This window comes from Hypanus sabinus, chromosome 7 (genome assembly GCF_030144855.1).
Source record: "Hypanus sabinus isolate sHypSab1 chromosome 7, sHypSab1.hap1, whole genome shotgun sequence".
NCBI classification, from domain to species: domain Eukaryota; kingdom Metazoa; phylum Chordata; class Chondrichthyes; order Myliobatiformes; family Dasyatidae; genus Hypanus; species Hypanus sabinus.
In genome coordinates, this window is record NC_082712.1 from 39,518,413 (window position 1) to 39,541,457 (window position 23,045).

The 23,045-nt window shown below is 41.5% G+C and overlaps 1 protein-coding gene across 4 annotated transcripts; it reads left to right on the forward strand.

Moving 5' to 3' along the window:
• Positions 1 to 6,981: 6,981 nt before the first annotated feature.
• On the forward strand, positions 6,982 to 22,703 carry enc1 (ectodermal-neural cortex 1). 4 transcript variants are annotated; one of them, XM_059974553.1, is made up of 4 exons: positions 7,451 to 7,818; positions 8,421 to 8,592; positions 12,656 to 14,453; positions 19,792 to 22,703. In XM_059974553.1, the coding sequence occupies exon 3, from the start codon at positions 12,662 to 12,664 to the stop codon at positions 14,435 to 14,437; it is 1,776 nt and encodes a 591-aa protein (XP_059830536.1). In that variant the 5' UTR covers positions 7,451 to 7,818; positions 8,421 to 8,592; positions 12,656 to 12,661; the 3' UTR covers positions 14,438 to 14,453; positions 19,792 to 22,703. The 4 variants fall into 4 exon arrangements, with proteins under 4 accessions (XP_059830534.1, XP_059830536.1, XP_059830535.1 ...); XM_059974551.1 differs by lacking the exons at positions 7,451 to 7,818; positions 8,421 to 8,592 and adding an exon at positions 6,982 to 7,415; XM_059974552.1 differs by lacking the exon at positions 7,451 to 7,818 and having other exon boundaries at positions 7,895 to 8,592.
• The last annotated feature ends 342 nt before the right edge of the window (positions 22,704 to 23,045 follow it).

Consider the following 23,045-nt stretch of genomic DNA (forward strand, 5'->3'; position numbering starts at 1 on the left):
TGAAAAATGAAGGGGTGAAGAAAATAATAAAAATATGCTAAATATTGATAATATTGAATGCTTTTATCCTATTCTCAAATATTCAGGAAAGGTCACTATTTGCATTTCTACGTCTGCTACGGCATTGACAGATTATATGAACTGAAGACTATTTGAGCATTTATGTTCTGTATTACATTAGCAAATCCACAATTAAGATCCATGGAAAATGATTTTAGTGCTAAATCAGAAAATACATTATAATGAATTTATTTTTTAAAATGTAGATTCTATTATTTGCTTGTGATCCAAACTGCCTTTTTCACTTAAGCAATTGCAAAATAGATTTTCAAACGTAGGATAAATCAGTCAATTTCTTTACTGAAGATGCAAAGTACATTACATAGGGACTTGAGATTTATGCTTATGACTCACATTAATATTGTATACTGTCTTCAGACTTTCTAAACAGCTTCTTTAATCTTAATGAACCTACAAGATGCCAGTAATGCTAAATGACAAGTGTGTTATTCTGCATAGAATAATTTGTTCTTAGCTGATTAATAATTGGAACATTAAACTTATAAATCATACGGAAAGCAAAGATATGATTTTAAAAGAGCCTTGATCAACTTGGCAAAATATTCCAGTGCATTAGCTTGCAAAGCAGAAGCTATTTAGAAAAGGTATATAGAATTAGACAAAGATAGGCATCTGGATATTAAAAAGCAAAATGGACTGTAGAAGATGTAAACCTGAAGTAAGAAAAGGCTGGAAATATTCAGCTAGTCAGGCAGCAGCTGTAGAGAGAGGAATAAAGTTAATATTGTTTCACTTTCCACACGCACTGTCTTTCCACAAGTAATGCCTGAAGAGACTTTCCATCTTTTTCTGGTTTTGCTTTTGGATGTTATGTTTTTATACATTAGAGTCATGGAGCCATATAGTTATACAGTGTGGAAATACAACCTTTCTGATTATACAGTGTGGAAATACAACCTTTTTCCCAAATTGTCTATGCAATTCAAGATATCTATCCAGACTAGTATCATTTACCTGCATTTAGCTGACTTCCTTTTTATTCATGTACCTGTCTAAAACATTTTAAACTTTGTTAAGTCGCATTCTGGAGTTAGGGGAGGTGGCAAATATTAATTTCAACAACAACCAATCTACTGATTTAAATGTGGATTGTAGATCAAATTGTCTTTCTGGAGCTGCAGATTGAGTTTGACTGCAAACAGAAAACACGCATTCACATGATGTCTGCATATGCATGAATCCAGCTTGAAAGAGACAATGCTGATTAAACATTCATTTTGGGTGTCTGGGGTATGGGTGTGAAGAAGAAGGTGTTTGAAAATTAAATGTAATTTAAGCATTGTTGATACATTGTAACTATAGAATTGTCCTGCCGTTACTTTTGATCTTTAGCATATATAAATGTCATGCATTATTGGGTCAGGCAGGTCCCTGTTCCCAAAAGTTTTTCGAATATGATGCCTGGTGCTTGCTTTTGCTGAATAAACACTTCTATATCCACTAGCTTTAATGTCTCTCTGGTGACTTTGTTCACAGTCACAACACCTTTATCTTTACTCCTTAGTAATTTGTGTCATGTACCCACGACCCACTGTGGGAAACATTTCCCTTCAGGTCCCTTTTAAATGCTTCCCTTCTCACCTTAAAATATATGTATCCTTAGATTCCTTTACCCTGGGACAAAGTCCGTGGCCATCCACCTTATCTATGCTCCTCATGTAGTTTCCTCTGGAAGATAACACATCAGCTTCTACACTCCAGCCTCTCCTTATAACTCCTTATAACTCAAACCCTCTAGTCTCAGTACCATCCTCAGCCTTTCTACATCCTTTCCAGCTTAATGATATCCTTTAAAAAATGTTGGGCAACCAGAGTTGTGTGCAATACTCCGAGTGTGGTCTCACTAATGACATGTACAGTTGCAATATGATGTCCCACCTCCTGTACTCAGTGCTCTGACTAAGGAAAGCATGCCAAATGCCTTCTTTGTCACTCTGCTGACTTTTGTAGTTATTATCAGGAAACTTGTACTTATACTTCTACAACACTTTCCTGAGCCTTACTACTTACCTTGTAAATCCAACACCTCATACTTGTCTGATTTAAGTTCCATCTGCCATCTCTTGGCCAACATCTCCAGTTCATCTAGATCCTGTAGTAACCTTGGCCATTAAGTAATTACGTACTTAGCAAACTTAGCTCAGCAGTTTAGAGAATGTATTGTATATTAGAGAAAACTATTGCATAAATCGTAATTCACATATTGTTTTTGTTGAAGTTTCATTCATACCTTTCGGCCTGAAGTATTATACAACAAAGCTTCATGCCTTTCAATCAATTTTATAAAATAATTTAGCTCTTGTCAGACTCGTTGCTTCCATCTTTATCTTTGTCATTGTGTTAACTTCACCATCCTTCTAATCAAGATTTATCTTTCAAGAAGTTTACCAAATCGTGGAATCCACCTCATATCATTAATAAAATTTACCACCATCTTCAGCGCACCAGCGCAACACTTGTCTGATACATTCTGAAGATCACGCACATTCGTCCACGATGACCTCATCCTTGTATGTTCCAGAGTCATGGTCTATTTATAGCAGGCATCTCAAAATGCTGGAAAGATACCAAACTAGGTAACTCAGTTGGTGGAATAAACAAACCCATTCCTGCAAGTTTTCCCAGACCAACTTCTTCAGCACTGAAGCTCAGCCAGCCATGGCAAGTAGTTCACATCATCCACCTCCTGGGCACAAGCCTCCAGAAGCCAGCACTTCATCTCAAATTCGACCTTAACAAGCAATATTTAGGAGGACAGAGAAAAATTTTCAAGGATGTTCGCAAAGCCTCCAGGAGCCAGTGTAGCATCCTCACTGCCTCAAAGAAAACCCTGACTTGTTACTGTTTAAAATGGAAGAACATCTGTGTAGTGGGTACAATGGTATCATTTAAGAAGAACTTTGATAGGTACACGTAAGAGAAGAGCTTAGTGGGATGTGAGGTGGAGGTAGGAAATTAGCTCTAGTTGGGCGAACTATTATTGACATGTATCTGTATCTGCATTAAGGAGGTCCCGTTCACCTTACGTTTCAACAATAGAAGCAAACTCAGTTTAATTGCAAACCATGGAAGAAATAAATACAAGAGATTCTGTAGATGCTGGAAATCAAGAAAAATTCACAAAATGCTAGAGGAACTCTACAGATCAGGCAACATCAATGAAGGCAAATCAGCAGTCGATGTTTTGCACTGAAACTCCTCATCAGGACTGGAAAGGAAGGGGGGAGATTTAGGATACAAAAGCGGGGAGGGGGAGGTGGAGGAATAGATGCTGGCAAGTGTGGGTGAAGTCAGGTGAGGGGAAAGCTGGGTGTGTGAAGTGAGAAGCAAGGAGGTAGTAAGTGGAAAAGGTAATAGGTTGATGAAGAAAGAATCCTAATGGGATGACAGTGGACCATGGGAGAAAGGGAAGGAAGAGGGACACCAGAGGAGGTGATGAGAAGGGGGTAAGGGGGGGGGGGCAGGATGCGGAATGGAAAAGAAAGAAGGAAGAGGGGAGAAATTGCTGTAAGTTAGAGAAATCAATGTTCCTGTCATCAATAGGAGGCTACCTAGCTCCAGTGGAAGGAATATTTGAACTACAAACAAAAAATATCTCCCTTCAAGCTCACCAAGCAGCCCCTCTGGCAGAATTTGAGGACCCTACATATGACCCATCCGTCAGTTCAGAACTGGGTTTAAAGCAAGTCATCCTTGAATCTGAGGAAGAAGATGAACCGTTTCAGTTTTTTTTAACTGTTTAGTTTATTTTAAGCTTTGCCTGCCCTACTTTCTGGAAGACATTTCAGAGGAACAATGAATTCACATGTTGCTACATCATATGTAATTTGATAATATTTGACTTTACTGATATTAAACAAAAATGATTCACTCTAAGAATGTAAATGATTGCATGTAAATCATTCATCCACTCCACAGAATATTGTTACAAAACTGATCCTGATTTCTTACTATAGGTCGAAGAAAGGGAATTTTTTAGCTCACAGTCCTAGGCTAAATTTTCCATTTCTAGGTAGAAGATTAGAATTTAATGGATATCTGAAGTCTTTAGTGTAGTTTAGTTTCATTCTTTCATGTGATCATTTCTAGAACAAACTTAGGCATAACTGAGATCCATGCAAGACAATATAATTCTGCATGATTTGTTTTAGTATGATGTAGTCTACAATGATGTACCTGCAATCTAAGTTAATTTAATAATAAAGTCATAGAGCCATACAGCACCGAAACTGGACTTTTGGCCCTCCCTGTGGATTATTAAGTACCTAGGCATGAAGAATTGGGGATATAAAAAATCATTTTGAACCTATGTAACCTATAGCTAAAAGAATAATTGGGACTGAACAGGAATTTTTGAATTAAAGTAAACTCTGTCTTCAGCAGTTGGTAAAATAACTGGCTTATAATAGCTGTCTCTTAACTTGCAGAGAGACATTGACAAAATTGATAAATTGTACATTGTACCCTCATTTGAGTAGGGGGGAGGAGGGCTCATCAATAAGGACAGGAATGAATATCCAGCTGTAATTAAGTCAGGGCCTAGCAAAGGGAATAACTGCTAAGGACTGGACAGCACATCCATCTGTAATTAAACCTTGATTTAGCAGACTCTCTTATCTGTAACTAAGTTTTGCACCAACAGACTTGGTGGGCATATCAGTTCTAATGGCATCTTGCAACAGTAACGAAAAGGACTTGCTATGTATAAATATATGGCAGAGAGATGTAGTCCACTTGTTAGATGGTGGCAGTACTTACGTGCCTTTCCTTTGACAACTGGGCCTCAAACACCTGCAGGAGGGTGTGCAATAAACTGTTGTAACTATAAGAAGCTGGTCTCCTGAGTTTTATTCTGATTCAACTTTAACAGCCATACCCATCTCACTTAACAGCCCTAGGTCTGTATGCCTTCTATGGCAGTTTAAGTGCCTATCTAGATAGCTCTTTAAATGTTGTCAGAATGCCTACCTCTAGCACCTTCTCAGTCAGTACATTTCAGATTCCACTTCCCCTCTGGGGCAAAAGCTCAGCTTCAAAATGTTTCTCAATGTCTTCTCCCTTCCCCTAATCCTGTGTCCTCTTAGATTTAGATGCCTCTGACACGGTAAAAGTTTCCTATCATCTACCCGATCTATGCCCCTCATGTTTTTGTGTATCTCCATCAGTAACTACCTCCACCCCAACTCAACCGCTCGAACATGTGATGTAATTGCTAGAAATTTCCATTTGAATTATATTGAAGCTGGTAGAATAACAGCTAGAGCTACTGAAACAGTACAGCACAGTGCAGGCCATTCAGCCCACAATGTTGTGCTGACCTTTTAACATACTCCAAGATCTATCTAACCCTACCTTCCCACATAGCCCTCCTTTTCCTTTCATCCATTTGCCTAAGAGTCTCTTAAAATGTCCCAAATGTATCTGCCTCTACCACCATCCCCAGCAGCTGTCTTCCAAGACGTTGTTTTGAATCAATACATCTCATGGAATTATAGAATTATTGTGGCAAAGGAGGAGGCCATTCTGCCCATTGAGTCATTGAGTCTACACAGGTTATGAATTAATATGTGTACAAAATAATCACTATGGTTTTAAATTCTCTTGGTCCTCCTGCTGAGGGGTTTTTGATTTAAATATAGTTGTCAAAGTTGCTTGGTGATTTAGAAATCCAAGGTAATGCGCATTGAATCACCCTTTGCATTCAGAGTATAAACCCAATCCTTATATTTAACGAAGCTGAGATTATTGGGACTGGTTGAAAAAAAATCCTTCACTTTTCAGAAAAAGCATTGGAAAGAACCTGCAATAAAATCGCTTACGGATGTCTGTCTTCTAGAGTCTAGACAATAGATATAAATAAATAAATAAACAAACAAACAAACAAACAAACAAACAAACAAATAAATAAATAAATAAATAGATAGATAAATAAATAAATAAATAGGAGCTAACATGTGGTGTAGAGAGGAAAGCTGGGATTCAGGGCGAAAGAAATCGCCTTTGGTAAATATGCAAAAATATCAGAGTTAAAGAATTTACAGGAATGGGCACGAGAGATTGAATATCCAGAATGGTGACGAAAACCAGGAGATTCAGACTTGGGTCGAGTAAGCCTGCCCAACACAATCACACTGACAAGTACTGGCATTCCGGTTCGGACTGACTCATATCTAACACTTCAAAGATTCGTTTACCGACTGTAATTTGCACAAATTGCTTAGAGAGGAATTACACTCTTTGATTGTGAACATAGTTTTTTTTGTTCGTGTATAAAGTATATCTGTTAGTGATATAGACAAATCGTTTAAATTAACCAATTATTTTATTTTGTGTGTGTGAATATATATAGTTATGAATAAAGTTTACTTTTGAAATAAAAAGCAATTATATCAAAATTATATTTTCGTGTTGACTGATACGCTTTGACTTCAGTGCCCGCACATAGCTCTGCAACAACAGTGGAGAGAAACATCTGGTCCTGAAGAAATGTAGCCGACGATTGTTCAGTGTCTGAGGGTGTGCAGCGTGTTACAGTGATAAAGATAAGCCTATTGTGGGTGAGAGGGAAAGTTTTATTTAAAAATTAAACCCAAGCACAAATTGAAATGGTAGAAGCTTGGGGGATGAAACCTGTCAGCGTAACTCTCTGGTGGGCGAATACAGCAGATGCTTTCCTTACAGACTGTTCACTGTCAGCATTTTCCGTGAAAGGAAAAAAAAGAGATAACAAGGGAGCATTCAACATTTCGCAAAAGCAGCCTATGAGAAGCCCGCGCCTCAGCTCCCTAATAGTAGCTCTGGTACTCAAGACGTTTCCTGTTCTGGCTTCGAGCCGGGAACTTGCTATAATTGTAGCCCAGTGCTGAACGGCTTGCTTATAAAGGCAGCGAAATCGCGCCCAAGCAACAGTGATTGCAGCAAGTTGCCCGGAAGGCAGAGCGCCGCTCCGTTTCAGCGGCTCGGCTGCACTCACAGTGTGATCTGTCTCACAGTCGCTGCCACTGTGCTGTTTGTGTGGAAGAGACGGCACGGGTATAAATGAGCTGTGGCGCAGTGTCATTGTGATCAGATCGTCCTCCGCTCAGTCACCGAACAGTGCGCTGCTTGCTCTCGGTCGCCTGGGTACCAAGCGCCATGTGTCGTGCCCACACTAACTGCAGAAGGTGACATTGGCTCACTGGTGTGAATCGCTCTCCTTGAGCAGTCAATCTGCGTCCAAGCCAGTTCCCGGTTCAACTGGTCTGCCTAGCCCCGAGACACCACAGCCCGAAGTCAGGCGAGCCCACACCCCGGACCATGCTTTCACTCGCCGGACCAACTGCTGACAAGTTTCCGTAAGTCCTCGTTTTATTTGACGTTGCAGCGGGCAGTGTCGATGGGCGCATCGAGACGTGCAACGTTGCAGTGCCGGTGTTCCCAAGCGGGACTGGCTGGTGTTCCACCGGGCAGGAGTTGGGGAGAACACAAAAGGACTGGGAACTGGTGCGGGACAGAAGTCACATTGCTGTCAGAGACAGGGAACCACGCTGTCATTTGTGCGGCTACAGGGAGGGAGGGAAGGAGTTACAGTGCGGGCGAGGGATATAGAATGGGCCGTGGCAGGAGCCACTGTCTGCAGCACAAGCACAACATGGGCACAGTCAGCGCACGAACCTTTCGGGCTAGGGGCCCGATATGGGCTGGCGTCTCTGTGTGGCTGGGGTCACGGTGCGGTCCAGGGGCTGGTGTAGAGCACGGGTGAGTTTCGAGAAGAGAGCAGCGGAGGCCACAGTGCTTGGCCGGAGTCAGAGCGTGAGGTGGGAGGGGGCAATTATTGTGCGGAGCTGGGGGACAGAGGGGAGGTAGGGGAAGAATGGATCTGGAGTTTCGGGCAAAGGATGACCTAGGGGCTGGTATACCGGCTTGGGAAGGGCGTGGGAGCAGTTGCCACCTATTTGAGCGGAGTAGGGCAGGTGTCGCGGTGAAGTCAGGGGTCAACGTTGAGTTGAAGGGGTAACAATAAGAAACAGGGCTCACTGGTATGACAACGTGGGTCAGTTGATAGGTTTACAACGTGGGGCCGGGATAACTTTGTGGGTAACGGTATTGGGCAGGGTAAGGGGGTCGGGCTGAAGCGAGAGCGTGTGGAAACTGTAGTTGGCTAGGATGACATTGGTTCAGTGTGCAGTGTGTCACTGGCTGCCTGCTGCACACGCGGGCTCTGACCACAGTAGACACATAACTTCGCTCCGCTGCTGATGGCCGAGGGTAACTAACCGCAGCCCACACTCCCTCCCTCCCCCCATTCCCTCTCACCCTCTCTCTCTGTCTGTTCTGGCTCTTTCTGTGGCCTGTGTTAGGCTGCCCATTTGCTCCCTGCCTTTGAAAGGCGACGCTGTTTGCCTTGACGGAGAAGCCAGCAGCTGTTTGTATTCTACCATCTTTCAACGCGGGAGCCGGCGAGAGGACGCACGCGGAAAAACTTAAACAAACTTTATTCTTTGACCCTTTGTGAATCGATTTGTTTGCAATGTGAGTAAGAACTGAGCGGACAAGCTCAATTACTGAGCTCAATTTATCAAATATTTGAATATAGTGGTACAGTAAACGAGTAATTCACAATTTAATGTCAGTTTCAAACTCGGGTGCCTTTGTGTATTCGAATCCCGTTTCGCTTTGCCACGATGTGCTGGGAGTACCGGACATCGCTCTATCTCCTAGCCGCTGGGCGAAAGGGAACCTGAGAGTCAGTTCCAAGCGGTTCCTCAGAACGAGCGGAAAACCGTTAGCGGTTAAACCAAACCGCCGCGCACTTTCTCGGCTCCTGTCCCGGTCAACACAGTAGCAAGACAGTGAGTGGAACTGAGGGACTGAAATGAACAATAGCGTAGATGGCTAAGATGCGATTTCTATATATATATATATATATATATATGTGTGTGTGTGTGTGTGTGTGTATATGTATGTTACCTTGTATCAGGGCGGTGGTTGACTCGGTAATAATGGGAAAATTGACCCATGGACATGAATGAGATTTTAATCGGCCGTGGCAATGAAATCTCTGGGATAGAGTATCGATTGCCGATTTCTTTTTTTCCCTATCGAGATTACGTTATTGCTGGCTTTCCACGAGATGTATTCTTTATGCTTTTTTAAACCCAATAACTATTGCATCTTCCAAACATGCACCTAATCTCGAGGAATTCTTTTCAACATGCGGCAGAGTTGAAATTCAGGCTATTCAAAGTTGAAACGTACTACCTCACACGTGTAAATGATCACTCCGGGTTGTTGCGCTGGTTAGTGGCCAATGTTACGTTAGTTCTGAGGAATCACCACTTCCGTAGAATGAAAAGAATGTCTCTCAACTGACAATGAGACCCGGGCGTTTCTTTGACTTGTGCCAAGACTGCAAATTGCAGGGGCACTGGTCTTTCACACAAGAAGGGCCGGTAAATCGCACGGCTGATTGCCTTCAGCTCGAGGAGTTAGCGCTCTAAGGTACAGTTAAAAACTTAACAGCAACGATTATCCTTATTCACTTCAAAGTCATCGTTGGAGGCGTAAAGCCCTGCCAGAAGGAGCGCAGGCTGCTGTCACCGGGTCTCACTTTTGTTTGGAAATACCGCGCTTTTCAGTGGCGGTAAATCGGGTAACTGGGGCAGTTAGCCATCTGTACACCTGCCCACGACACCAAACGCTGCGCGCCCCGGGGCATTCAACAAAATAACGGGGTTCTATATCATTTAAAGGGGCAGGCGAGCAATTCCCTTCCAGTATTTCGCCGCCGTCACACATAAACCCATGTCAGGTATTTATTTTGTGGGGATGAACAAAAAAGTACTGGGAAACTCTTCCAGCGTCGGGCAGTTTGTGTGGAAAGAGAGTATTGTGTACGTGGAAGGAGCTGGTAGAGAGGTGCAGTTATAACATTCAAAAACTGTTTGGGCAGGTACATTACACAGCAGCTGTACTTTATGGCCGAAAGCAGGCAAACGGGGCTAGCAGTGGTCAGCACGGACGTGTTGGGCCCAAGGGTCTCTTTACCATACAGTACAACTCTGTATTGCTGTAGAGTTATAACGCTTTGTTCGCGCTTTGCTTTTGTGGGGGTGGGATGCAGTCAGATATAATGTTTATCACACTACAGAGCAGACGGCCGCAGATAACAAAACCTTTCTTTCATGGGCAAATTAAAACAAAGGGCAAACACATGGACGTTTTTTAAAGGACACTGCCTCTTTGTGCAAGTTAAATAGTCAGCAAATTACAGAGTTTGTCCTGTCCCGAGCATCAATCAATATGCAGTGGCAGTCTAGTGACGATGATAATGAGGTGTGAGCGCCATGGTGCTAATGGTCAATGTCAAAGTCACCTTGGATACATGGACTAGAGCTATTAGTGATGGGGCTAGCTACGTGGGCATCACCGGTGTAAATGGTGTGGTTGCGGAGGCCCTGTGCAGTTTCAAATGAGACAAGTGGGCAGTGGGTTCCTGCACTCCAGGTGCTAGTTGGTTTTCTAGTTATTGGCTTTGCTTAATGCTACTGCACTGCAAGCATGAGGACTATATCTATCTTCATTGCAGTTACAGTTTTTATCTGTCATTTTCAAAGGTGTGGCATGCAAGCTAATTTTGCTTAGAGGTTTTATGGAACATTAAAAGTTTTAAAAAGTTGCTCTGGCAATTGGTAACAGTTTATCTACAAATTTGTTTATTTGTAGATAAACTTATGTTAGTTATATTCTGCAACTGACTTCAAGATTATTTGCAAACACAAGGAAATCTGCAGATGCTGGAAATTCAAACAACACACACATTAAGTTCTGGTGGAACACAGCAGGCCAGGCAGCATCTATAGGGAGAAGCGCCATCGATGTTTCGGGCCGAGACCCTTCGACAAAGCATCTATAGATGCTGCCTGGACTGCTGTGTTCCACCAGCATATTGTGTGTGTTGTTGTAAAGATTATTTGTGAGGTTTATTAGGCATTTTGGTGGTACTGTCTACACTGACTTTCACTTCATTTACTATTTTGCAAATTTTTTTAGAACATAAGACAGTCAAATTTAAAATAAATTTATCTAATGGTTTAAATAAGCAGGTTTGAACTATTCCAGAAATTTGCTGTGTAAAATGTGCTTCTGTATGGACACCAGTAGTGCTTAGAGTAAAAAAAAATGGTATAGAGTACTGTTTTAGCTCTCTTTTGACCAGATGCCTTAAAGGAAAATTAGTTTGTGTATAATGTGATAAATGGAAAAACTGAAATCTGAAAACAATTTTTTTGTTGGCAGTTTTAAGAGTCATTTTTTATTAAGCAATACACTGCATATAAATGTGAAGTGAATGATTTTCTGAATTTATGTTTGGTGAGGGCAATGTTTTGGTTAAAGAATCTAAAGATATTCTGATCAGTACCTTGGGATCTTTAATTATTTTTCTCGAATTATGAAACAATGCCCTGCTTTATTCCAATCATCGGTAGATTTTTACTACTATTCTACTGTTGTGTCAGGTTAATTTATATGTAATAATGCAGGAACAAGACTTACACCCATACCTTCAGTGCCGGTAAGGAACTTCATGCTAACAAACTTAAACTGATTACATATAAGTATCTATTGAAGACATAGCTTATCTTTAGAATGGTTAGAGAACCATTTTATACACTGGCAGTCATTTATATAGTATAACAATATTAAGTACCTGTTAATTTCACTTATGTTTCAACTGGCTTTATCTGCCTTTGCTGTCATCACGTAACAGGGAAAACATGCCACTTTAATATACTGTAATGTACAATACTCCTGTGCAAATACTGTCAATTTATCACCTCTAATTGCTCCTACCAGTACCACCAGTGACAGGTCTCTCCTCATCAATATTGTTCACTGTTGTTAATATGATCTCTCCAAAGAGTAGAAGGGTTACATCTATAATTGTGTTGCTGTGTGTACAGTTCAAATAGATATAATGCACAAATTACATATTCACTGCTGCTTTATATGGGAATCCTCGTGACAACATTCAGCACTATGTAATTATGGTGTTAGCATTAGGTTACAAAACAGGAGATTTCAATTGCCTTACATCGTTATTAAAATGCACCACTAGATGGAGCACTGTAGAAACGGGCCAGGACAGGTTTCTGCCCTACAAAATGTATAAATAATTCAAAATGCAAATCATTAAAATACCAAATAACACTGGAATGTAATAAAACAGAATTGGATGTTCAAGATATTGATTATTTGGAAATAACATTCTCTGAGAATGTTAAAGACAGGGTTCTGGCTTTGACAGAAAAATAAAAATTGTGGAATGCAATCTTCCATGACGGTGGCTATTTAGAATTCCAAATAATTGAACTGGAATTTGACTTATTCGGTTACAGTAAAACAGCCCTCTGCCTTTGGGCTGTAATGGGCGGCTGGTATTTGGTGGTAGTTTAGTTTGCTGTTTCCAAAAGTTATTTTTACAAAATGCAAATGTAAAATTATGGGTTTTATTCCCAACAAAAATTAAGATAAGAGACTTTGAACCGCACAAGTTGTGAGTGAGCTTGAATTCTGAATTTCTTTTTCTCCACAGTGCTTGATGAGAATGTCAGTAAGGATGCATGAAAACCGGAAATCAAGAGCCAGCAATGGCTCAATGAATATCTATCTCTTCCACAAGACCACCTATGCTGACAGTGTCCTCACCCACCTGAATCTTCTGCGTCAACAGAGGCTCTTCACAGATGTCCTCCTTCATGCAGGGGAGAAGACCTTTCCTTGTCACAGGGCTGTGCTGGCTGCCTGTAGCCGCTACTTTGAGGCCATGTTCAGCGGAGGATTGCGCGAGAGCAAGGACAACGAAGTTAATTTCCATAACTCCATACACCCAGAGGTTCTCGAGCTTCTTTTAGACTATGCTTACTCGTCGCGTGTCCTTATCAATGAAGAAAATGCAGAGTCGCTTCTGGAGGCAGGTGACATGCTGCAGTTCCAAGATATTCGTGACGCTTGCGCAGAGTTCTTGGAGAAAAACCTACACCCGACCAACTGTCTGGGAATGCTGCTGCTCTCCGACGCCCACCATTGCACTAAACTTTATGAGCTGTCCTGGCGGATGTGCCTCAGTAACTTCCCAACCATCAGCAAGAGCGAAGACTTTCTGCAGCTGCCAAAGGATACGCTGGTGCAGCTTCTCTCGAGCGAAGAGCTGGAGACGGAGGACGAGAAGCTTGTGTATGAGACCACCATAAAGTGGGTGAAGTACGATGTGAACAGGCGCCACTGTTGTTTGCCGGAACTGTTGCAGACTGTTCGACTGGCCCTCCTTCCAGCTGTTTACCTGATGGAGAATGTGGCCACGGAAGAGCTTATTACCAGGCAGCTGAAGAGTAAGGAGTTAATTGAGGAAGCAATACATTGTAAATTAAAGATTTTACAGAACGATGGAGTTGTGACCAGTCTTTGTGCCAGGCCTCGAAAAACTGGGCATGCCTTGCTCCTCCTTGGGGGACAGACTTTTATGTGTGATAAAGTTTATCTAATAGACCATAAAGCAAAGGAGATCATTCCAAAAGCAGACATCCCCAGCCCACGCAAAGAGTTCAGTGCATGTGCGATTGGCTGCAAAGTATATGTGACCGGAGGCCGAGGGTCAGAAAATGGAGTCTCTAAGGATGTTTGGGTGTACGATACTCTTCATGAAGAGTGGTCAAAGTCGGCCCCGATGCTCGTTGCGAGGTTCGGCCATGGATCTGCTGAGCTGAAGCATTCCCTGTACGTGGTGGGAGGTCACACGGCAGCCACGGGACGCCAGCCAGCTTCACCCTCCGTTTCACTCAAGCAGGTGGAGCAGTACGACCCAGTGACCAACAAGTGGACAATGGTGGCGCCTCTCCGAGAAGGTGTCAGCAATGCTGCGGTGGTCAGTGCCAAGCTCAGGCTGTTTGCCTTTGGCGGTACCAGCGTAAGCCATGACAAACTGCCCAAAGTACAGTGTTATGACCCGGTTGAAAACAGGTGGACTGTGCCGGCCACCTGCCCGCAGCCGTGGAGGTACACAGCCGCTGCTGTGCTGGGGAACCAGATTTTCATCATGGGTGGGGACACCGAATTCTCCGCCTGTTCTGCGTACAGATTTAACAGTGAGACCTATCAGTGGACGAAAGTCGGCGACGTAACTGCTAAGCGAATGAGCTGCCATGCCGTGGCCTCTGGAAATAAACTCTATGTAGTTGGGGGCTATTTTGGCACTCAGAGGTGTAAGACACTGGACTGCTATGATCCCACTTTGGACACGTGGAATAGCATCACTACAGTACCATATTCATTAATTCCCACTGCATTTGTTAGCACGTGGAAGCATCTTCCTACCTAGAAGACATATTTTACAGGTAAGGAGTTGTTAAAATCATTGCCAAGAAATGAATCGGTGAAATAAACCAACAGAATTAAATGACTGGAAGCAGGGCATTAAAAGACACACTCTCAATTTGCTGTCCAATTGACCAATTTGCCCTTTTTAAGTTGAATCTGTGGAAGAAGTGAACTTTAGTGTTCCAGGAAGCTGAGGGGCAGGATGAAAGGTACCAGGTGCTCTGCACCCTCACTAGCAAAGGAAAAGGGCTTTCTTGTGTTTTCTGAGGTACAGGGGTTTCATTGCCATCTGATATATATGGGAAGCTATTAGCGAAGGCACATTACATGTCCCTTGTGCTATCAGTATGATGTTAAAACAGATTCATATTTAGATTTATTTATCACAGGAATATCCAAGTATACAGTGAAATACTTCATTTGCATTAATAACCAATACCCCCAGGATACCACCAAGTGTCACTGCACATTCCAGTGGCAACAGAGCTTGCCCACCATGCTGGGCAGAACCACATAGAGGACAACAGAACACAATGTACCAACCGACAAAGCAACGACAGCAAAACCGCTCCTGTGGGACAGCCCCTCCCTCCCACCCACACGCATAGGCAGCCCTCTAACCACAGGACAGGCCGCCTTCGGCCACCAGCCTCTAGCAGGTTTGTGGACTTGCAATCATTAGGCTTTCAACTTCCCCAGCAGACTCGTGGAGAGTCATAGTCTTGGGGCCCTGGCCTTCAGGCCTTGACTTCCGGACAGATCTTCTTTAATGAGGATATATATTATATATATTGTCTTCATTAAGTACTGTCTAAAGATGAACATCTGATCTGTAATCAAAAAAAGTTTTTTTAAAAAAGGTCTGTTTAGGTAATTAATTTGATCTTAATATTGGCTCTGTAGAGGTTAGTGCAACACTATTAGCAGCATTCAATTCTGAGTGTCCTTCCCCCCCCCCCCCCACCCCAACCTTCTTATTCTGGCTTCTTCCCCCTTCCTTTCCAGTCCTGATGAAGGGTCTCAGCCCAAAATATCAACTTCTCCATTGATGCTGCCTGACCTGCTGAGTTCCTCTCTAGCACTTTGAGTGTGTGCGTGTTGCTCACCTCTGACTGACTTTGGGTAGAAACCCCACTGCAAAGCGGCAATCCCATTGAAATCACTGCAGGGGATATTTCAGACAATGCTCCTCGCTTAAAAAATGCAGGCTCTCACAAACCGGAGTGCATAGTTGAAAATTCAAACCTGTATAAAGAGTAAATTTACAGGAGAAAATTTACAACCTGCCTATCAAGGTGTGTCAACCATGAAAGCTCCTTGTGAAACTCAACCGCCAACATTCCCCACCAGTTCCACAGGCTTCACGTTTAACCTGCCTGCCTGCCTAAGCTATTGAGAAGGAGGCCTAAATGATGGGGCCCTTTTTTTATAGATGATGCTGTCATTGGACCTAATCACTATTTTAGCCAGAGGGGTAGGCTGGGAAGCATTTGAACTGCTCCTGCCTTCCAACTTAGCGGGTGGAGCAGGCAGTCAGAGGAGGCCGAAGAAATATGTTACTTTCATTTTATTTCTTTGACCTGTTGGGGCAAAGAGGAGTCAGAATATCCAAATTTCATCTCCCTAAGGGAAGTTTGGGACTTCTCTGCTCTTTAGTTGGCTTTAGGAAACTGTCGTGTTGGGATCAACCTGAGTGAGGGCATCTCTTCTCCAGCCCTCAATAGTGGTCTCCAGATGCCCGCTATTTCTCTGCAATTCACCGTCTGATTGGTATTCCCTCTGGCCTTTAAGGGAAACGGAGTTAGTTCTAAAGATCAGCTTTAGCTACGTGTCCGCCTGTATGTCGAAACCTGCATTCAAGTACGTCATTTGCGCCAGTGACCAATACAATCTGAGGATTGTGCTGGGGGCAGCCTGCAAGGGCCGGCATACCTCTGTTGCTGTCAGGAGCATGGTGAAATTTGAGGGCTCTTCGCAGACTAATCCACAATTTACTCATCCTAACCCGTATGCCTTTGCAATATGGGAGAAACCGGGGACCCAGATGAAACCCTTGCTGTCGCGGGGAGAATGGACAAACTCCTTATAGTGAAAATTGAGTCACAGTGGCTGGTACTGTGAGGCGTTACACCAACCACCATGCCACCTTCTACAGTACTGTGCCACCCTTTCAGTACTTTGGTACTAGATAGTGGTACTGCAGTAAGGGATCATATTGAATGGTAGAGCTTGCACAATGGGCTGAATGGCCTATTCCTGAAGTTTAGATGTTTTACAGCGGTTGTAACTCGCTGCAGAGTCAGGGATGGTTGGCAGCTCTCCTTAGTCCCTGCCCAGCACCAGTCCCAGGTTAAGACATGACCTATACGATCCTTGTCATTTCTGGACTGTAAGCTTTCAGGGGTAATGGCAATTCACATTCCAGTATATGTGACTTTATACACACAAAAAAGACTGCATCTGCTTGACATCTGAAATTTAAAAAAAAAACAGCAAATACTAGAAACACTCAGCAGATCAGTGGAAAGGGAAACAGAGTTAATACTTCAGGTCCAAGACCCTCAGTCAGAACTGCAGGGTAGAAGAAAGTATAGTCACAATACGTATCTTTGTGCTTGAATACCAGAATTTCCAATTTGCAAATGCTATGACAAGAGTGATATAATTTGAAAACAAAATAACTGGTGATTTATACTAGAAATGGCATCACTGTGAGTTTAGGTAATCCTGAGAAAACAAGCTGGATTATGCTGTGCATTATAAACAAATGGTTTAAATTAATCTCAGAACCAGCCATTCTGTAGTGATTTACTTACTCTCGGGGTAATGTCCTGTCATGAAGTTGGCAGGCAGCCAGTGAGTTATGAAGAGAAACAATGATGAAGCAATAAAAAGCATAACATTTCCTGCATCAAATTTGCAGTATTCTTTTCATTGGCTGGAGCAGGGAGAATCTTAGAAGGTTAATACGATATTAATCCTCCATTCCTGATTTTACGACCTAGTTCTTTCTGGAAATGGCATGCTGGCAGGTTTTTAATGACAGGCTGAGGTAGAGGGGATCAGTAACTGGCTAATTTTAAAGTAATATTAACTGTCAATTATCCTTGGTGCTGGTGAGAGTTGGGGGTGTGGAGGAGAAAATAGCAAATGGAGATTTACACAACCGTGATTAAAAGATGCGTGTTTCCTGTTATTGCCCGAGTGAACCTTCCTGGAAAAATAACTGCCATTCACCCATCAGCTATCCTAGAACATTAGGGATCCCACTGGTTACAGTTCAAGGTTGGAACAGCACATGTTCTGAAACAAATCTGCATTTGTGACGTTACTAAGTTATATTGAAATAAACTGTTTTACCTTGTAGGTCAAATTAAAATGTTCTTTGTAGTAGAACAATGCTTTTTTAACACTTTGCTAAAATAGTCACTGCAGAGCTTCTCTTACTGAGTTTTATTCTAAATGATGCTGTTGTTCTGGATCTTAAAGTCTTCTATATTCTTGAAGTAAAAACTTTTCCCCTTATATTGGTTTACCATTGTTGTTTAAGTACGTTCATTTCAGGCAAAGGCAGCTGATAGTAACAAATATGTGAAACAGTTAATTGTGCATATATTTCAAAGTCACCATCATAGATTCATACAACATAGAAACAGGATGTTCTCTCCACTGTGTCTACATCAGACACGGAGTATCCATTTACATTAATACTCTGATCTCATTTTCCCTACATTCCCATAAGTTCCTCCCAGATACATACCTGCACATCAGGGGCAATTTACAGCGGTCAAATCATTTATCAACACACTGATCTTTGGGTTGTAGAGGAAACTGGAACACCAGGAGGAACGCGCACAGTAAGTGTGCAACTAGCAGCAAGCAGCACAAAACTAAGCCACTGGACTCATGAGGCAGCAGCTCTTCAAGAGAAAGTTTCCCCTTGCAGTGAAGGACAATGGGCTGTTTATGATCAATAACTGAGCCTGCATATTATCAGTGATTTGTGTCTGCTTGAAACCAATACATTTCAACCTCACAACATTAAAATGAAACCCTCTGACTTTCTAACGTTTCTCCCAAACTGGGTGACTCATAGTCCCCAACATTATATCTCTAACACCATATTGACTTTGCCTGACCATGTCTCCCTCTCTGCATTTTCCCCACAAGCCACATTGCCACCAAGCAAATGTTTGCCTTTATCCACATCATTGATGCAGACTGAAAAATTCTGGAGCCCCAGCACTGAAACACCCACGTGGTCACTGCTTCCAAACTCAAAAAATAAACGGTTTATTCCCAACAGGGTGAACATTTAATTATATTTGCAATCAGCATTTTCATTTAAAATGCTGGGTTTTTTGTAAACATCATTAAACAGTTTACAGTTTGGTTATCCATTGTATGTTGAGCTACTAAAGTAAGAAAGGGTTAGCTAGTAGTTAGCTAAAGTGATGCAGAAATGTTTAACCAACACATTTCTGAGGATGGTATAGAGATGGAGAATCCCTCAACAATTACATTTCAGTGTCTCATCTTTTATATTTAATGGCCAACACTCACATAAAGACCATGAGACATAAGAACAGAATTAGGCCATTCAGCCCATCGACTGCTCTGTCATTCCATCATGGCTGACTTATTATCTCTCACAATCCCATTCTCCTACCTTCTCCCCATAACCTTTGATGCCCTTATAATAACAAATAGTGTTCATTGCCCTGTGGGGCACCAAGATAATTGCAGAAGCTAAACACAATGGAGCATTTCTGTGGCATTTGCCTTCCTTCCATTGATCTACAGAAAGTAAATGAGTTTGCCACAGAAAAAGATTCCCCTTTTAACATGAATACAGTGCTTATTTCTTTTATTGCTTGTGCTACTCTTATATAAAATTCCTTGAGATGTGCACAACTATACGCTCAGGATTATTGAATAAGATAGTAATAAATTATTTATTTTATTTTTTAAAACCTCGACCATTACCATAATCAGACTGCACAAGGATTGCTTTGCAAATGAATTCAGCATTATTCAGTTTGGTGAAAATGTACCTGACCTAGTTCAGTGCAATGATGGCAGATGATTGTGTTTTGGTGGCAAGGACAAAAAGAGACACAGGAATGGAACACAACAACAGTGATCTGATATAATCAACAATATAGGTCCATTCATAGATAAAGCAAAAAACACTAATAAAAATTGGCATTGAAAGTAATAACTTAATGAAACAAAATTACAAATCACTACTTTGGTTTGTATGGAATGTTGTGTGATTGAATTTGGGTGAATTGATATTGTAATATTAGTACAGGATTTATAGCTTAACTTGTTTTTTTTTTTCTCTTTGAACAGAACAGTTTCCACGATTCCTGACATGAAGAATTTTTTAAACTGTGAAGAAACTCAACTTGAAGAATATAAAGCTTTTTTTTTAACTAAGCTAAAATGACTTGGCTTTTGCAGTCTACATATAACGTACTTACAGTGATATGAAGAGAACAATCTTTTTCATATACATCCATATGTTGTGATTGTGAGCCTATTTCTGAGCAATGGTTACCAATGACAATTGCTAATGAATCATAAGTGGCATTAATTGGCTCCTCCATGAAGTATAACTTATCACCATGCAGCCACACTGTTCTCTGTTTTTATTGACTTTGAACATTTGTACGTAATATTTTAAATCAGGTAGCAGGACATTTGAAATGCCAGTGCCAACCATGAGGGAGAGGGGAGGTTATAAGGAGTACAGATTTGGGCTGAGGCAACTTTGACGTACTCCACTAAATTTTTGCTACTGGGGCCAGCACGATGGACAATGTTGATGGCTCTGTCTTGTGGCAGTAACAACTCTGCTTTGAGAGTCCATGTTGTCAGGGCAGGAAAACCCTGCACACTGTGGAGAGGGAGGTCAGCTGCCAAAATACAACTTAATCATTAAAGATCAATCTTTATTAACAGAGGGAGGAGAAAAATTGACCTGTGGGTCAGAAAATGGCTTTTATATGAATCTGTTATTTATGTTTTTTTAATGATTAAAGAATATTTATTGTTCAATGATGATTTGCACATTGAAATGGACAAGTATTCATAAATGTCTGCTCTGTATTAAGGAGGGTCTGTCGAGGAATATTTGCACACTTGTTTAGCAGGAATGGGGATGTTGGGAAGAGCCGATCACACACTTTAAAGGCATACCCATTCTCATGTTAGGCAAACAGTGCAAACCTGCAATGAAGGAGTGGGGACGTTTCCAATCGGAAATGGGAAGGGACCAGAACCTAGTTGATAAGTTACACCAGCACTGGAAGAAAGCAGTGAGGTTGCTTTCTCAAGCCTACAGCTCACCAGGTTGCATGTTGCACATTCCAGCACATGGCCGCATTTCACTCGGTATTTCCAGTGCTTTGGTGGGGGCATTGCTTAATGCTTGCTAATCAATCTCCGAACATGTTTTTCTTCCTCTAGTTAATCCAGCCTATGTGATTTCTTCAATTATATGAATCATAATGAACAAAAATGATTGGAACTATAGTTCTCATTGTGATTCACGGGTCAGCAACCTTTCCTGCTGTATAGTAGGAAGATAGATGAAAGGGAGAGAAGCAAGCTTCAGATAGGAGCATTCAGATATTATATATTGTAGGGCATTGATTCTGATTGGCACTCTTTGCAAATGAAGGATTAATATGCTATACTGCATTCCTGCATGTATTACTTTTAGGCAGATGCTAATCCATTTAAAATAAACAGGTCAACACACGTCTAAAATTAGAGCACAGTAGAATGCAGTGCAAGCTCGTCAACATGGAATTAATTACTTAATCAGAATTTCTAGTCCATTTTTTTAAAGCATCCTCCATTCTTGTTATTTATGTGTTACAATATCAGGCCAGTGAGATCAAAGCATAAGTGTTAGTTGATCACTTGAGGGCAATTTAGGTAACACACAAATATGTGTGGTAATGGTCAATCCACATAAGCACTGAAATTTGAAAACCTAATATATATCCATTGCTACATCATCAAAAATGGAGCTTTTTTTTGAGACTGTGCACACTGCATGTAAATTTTACGTGAGTGATGGTTCCATCCGTTGGAAATGCACTGCCCATTTTGGGAACTGAGCCGTACAAACAATAGGAATTTTAGTTTAGATTTCTGGCGTGTATGGAGTTAGTTTGTCTTAGAGGGTGGGAGGAGAAGAGAGGGAATGGTAGGGTGATGTAGGAAAGTATCAAAGGGGGGGGGAACGGCAAGGGAATGAACAATCACCCTAGGTTCTTGAAGTAGTCATTGGCCAGCAATCCCTGCTGGCGGGTTTAACTGTGGTCACTGGGTGGTGTCAAGTCATGATGCATTGCATGATGTGAATAATAGGTGTTTGTGGCCACAGACTGGGAAACCATCTTATATTTATCGACCTGAGTCACAGCTTTCAGGGGAAGATGGGAAAAATAGTGGATGGTGCAGTAAGTAAAGTGGATATTGTCATTAGGCAATGAGGTAATGTAGATGTTCTGCTTGTGAAGTAAAGTGGTAGTGCAGTATAGATGGCTAGTGTTTAGGTGTATGTTATTGTTTAAATATCTAGGCAAATGCAAATGCCTATTCCCTTGTGAATCAATTAAAAATGGAAAAAAAACAACTTTCAAGGTCTGACCAATGCCACCAATGTAAAAAAAAATTGTTATGCATCTTTTCAATCACCGGGGCAGGAATATTAGCTATTTTTAGTTACATTTCATGAAAGCTATTTCTCATTGAATAATAGCTAAGAGAAGGCATTGAAGACAGGGTGGGCCTCAAGCTCTACAGGGAACTTTCTGGGGTCCTGCTTTTTGAATTGATGTGGTAATTCTGCTTGCCGTTTGCCTATTGCATATCTGCAAAAACACCGCATGGTTTGAAGAGAATGCAATTCACAGCAGAGTGCACACATAAAGTTGGCATAAGACAAGAAGGTTCTTCCTATTTTGTACACTCATCACCATAGCAACACATTACAAAGCGTACTCTTCTATTTCCAATGTAATTGCATAAAGGCCTTTTCAACAGAGCTGACACCTGTCTGAATGAGTGTGATTAAAGATGAATAATGTCTGCACCAACAAGAGTAAATGTGTGTGTATACAAAAAAAATGTCATTGCAAAATTTACTGTGAGTGTTTCCTTTTTCTAACTGCTTGAATGTAACATTTTAGTAAAAGTAACTTTTTTTCACAATGTGAAATCAGAGACATTAAATTGTATTGACATTTCTTCCATGTTGTCTGAAATGACTCATTTAGCCAGCACCGTTTAATTGCGAATTTTCTGAGGATATTGTTGCATAAATTATTTGGTCTTTTCACCTTTGTTCTCTTTTTAATGGTGCTTTGCTTATTTTAAGCAATTATGTTCTACCTTGATGAGAATTTGATAATTAAAAGGGTTTGTATTGTGTGGTTAAAAATCTCAGTCAATCTTCCCTCTGGTCTAAGAGGAGTAGCTGGCAGAACACAGCTAAGTACTTTTTTCTCTCTGTTGTTATCCTATTGACTGTTATCTACATTTTATTTTTAAATGCAAAAAAAACATGGCATTGCACTTAAAAGGAGTGT

Excerpts from the sequence above, each read along its gene's own strand:
- enc1 (XM_059974551.1), top strand. The coding sequence starts at position 12,662 with ATGAGAATGTCAGTAAGGATGCATGAAAACCGGAAATCAAGAGCCAGC.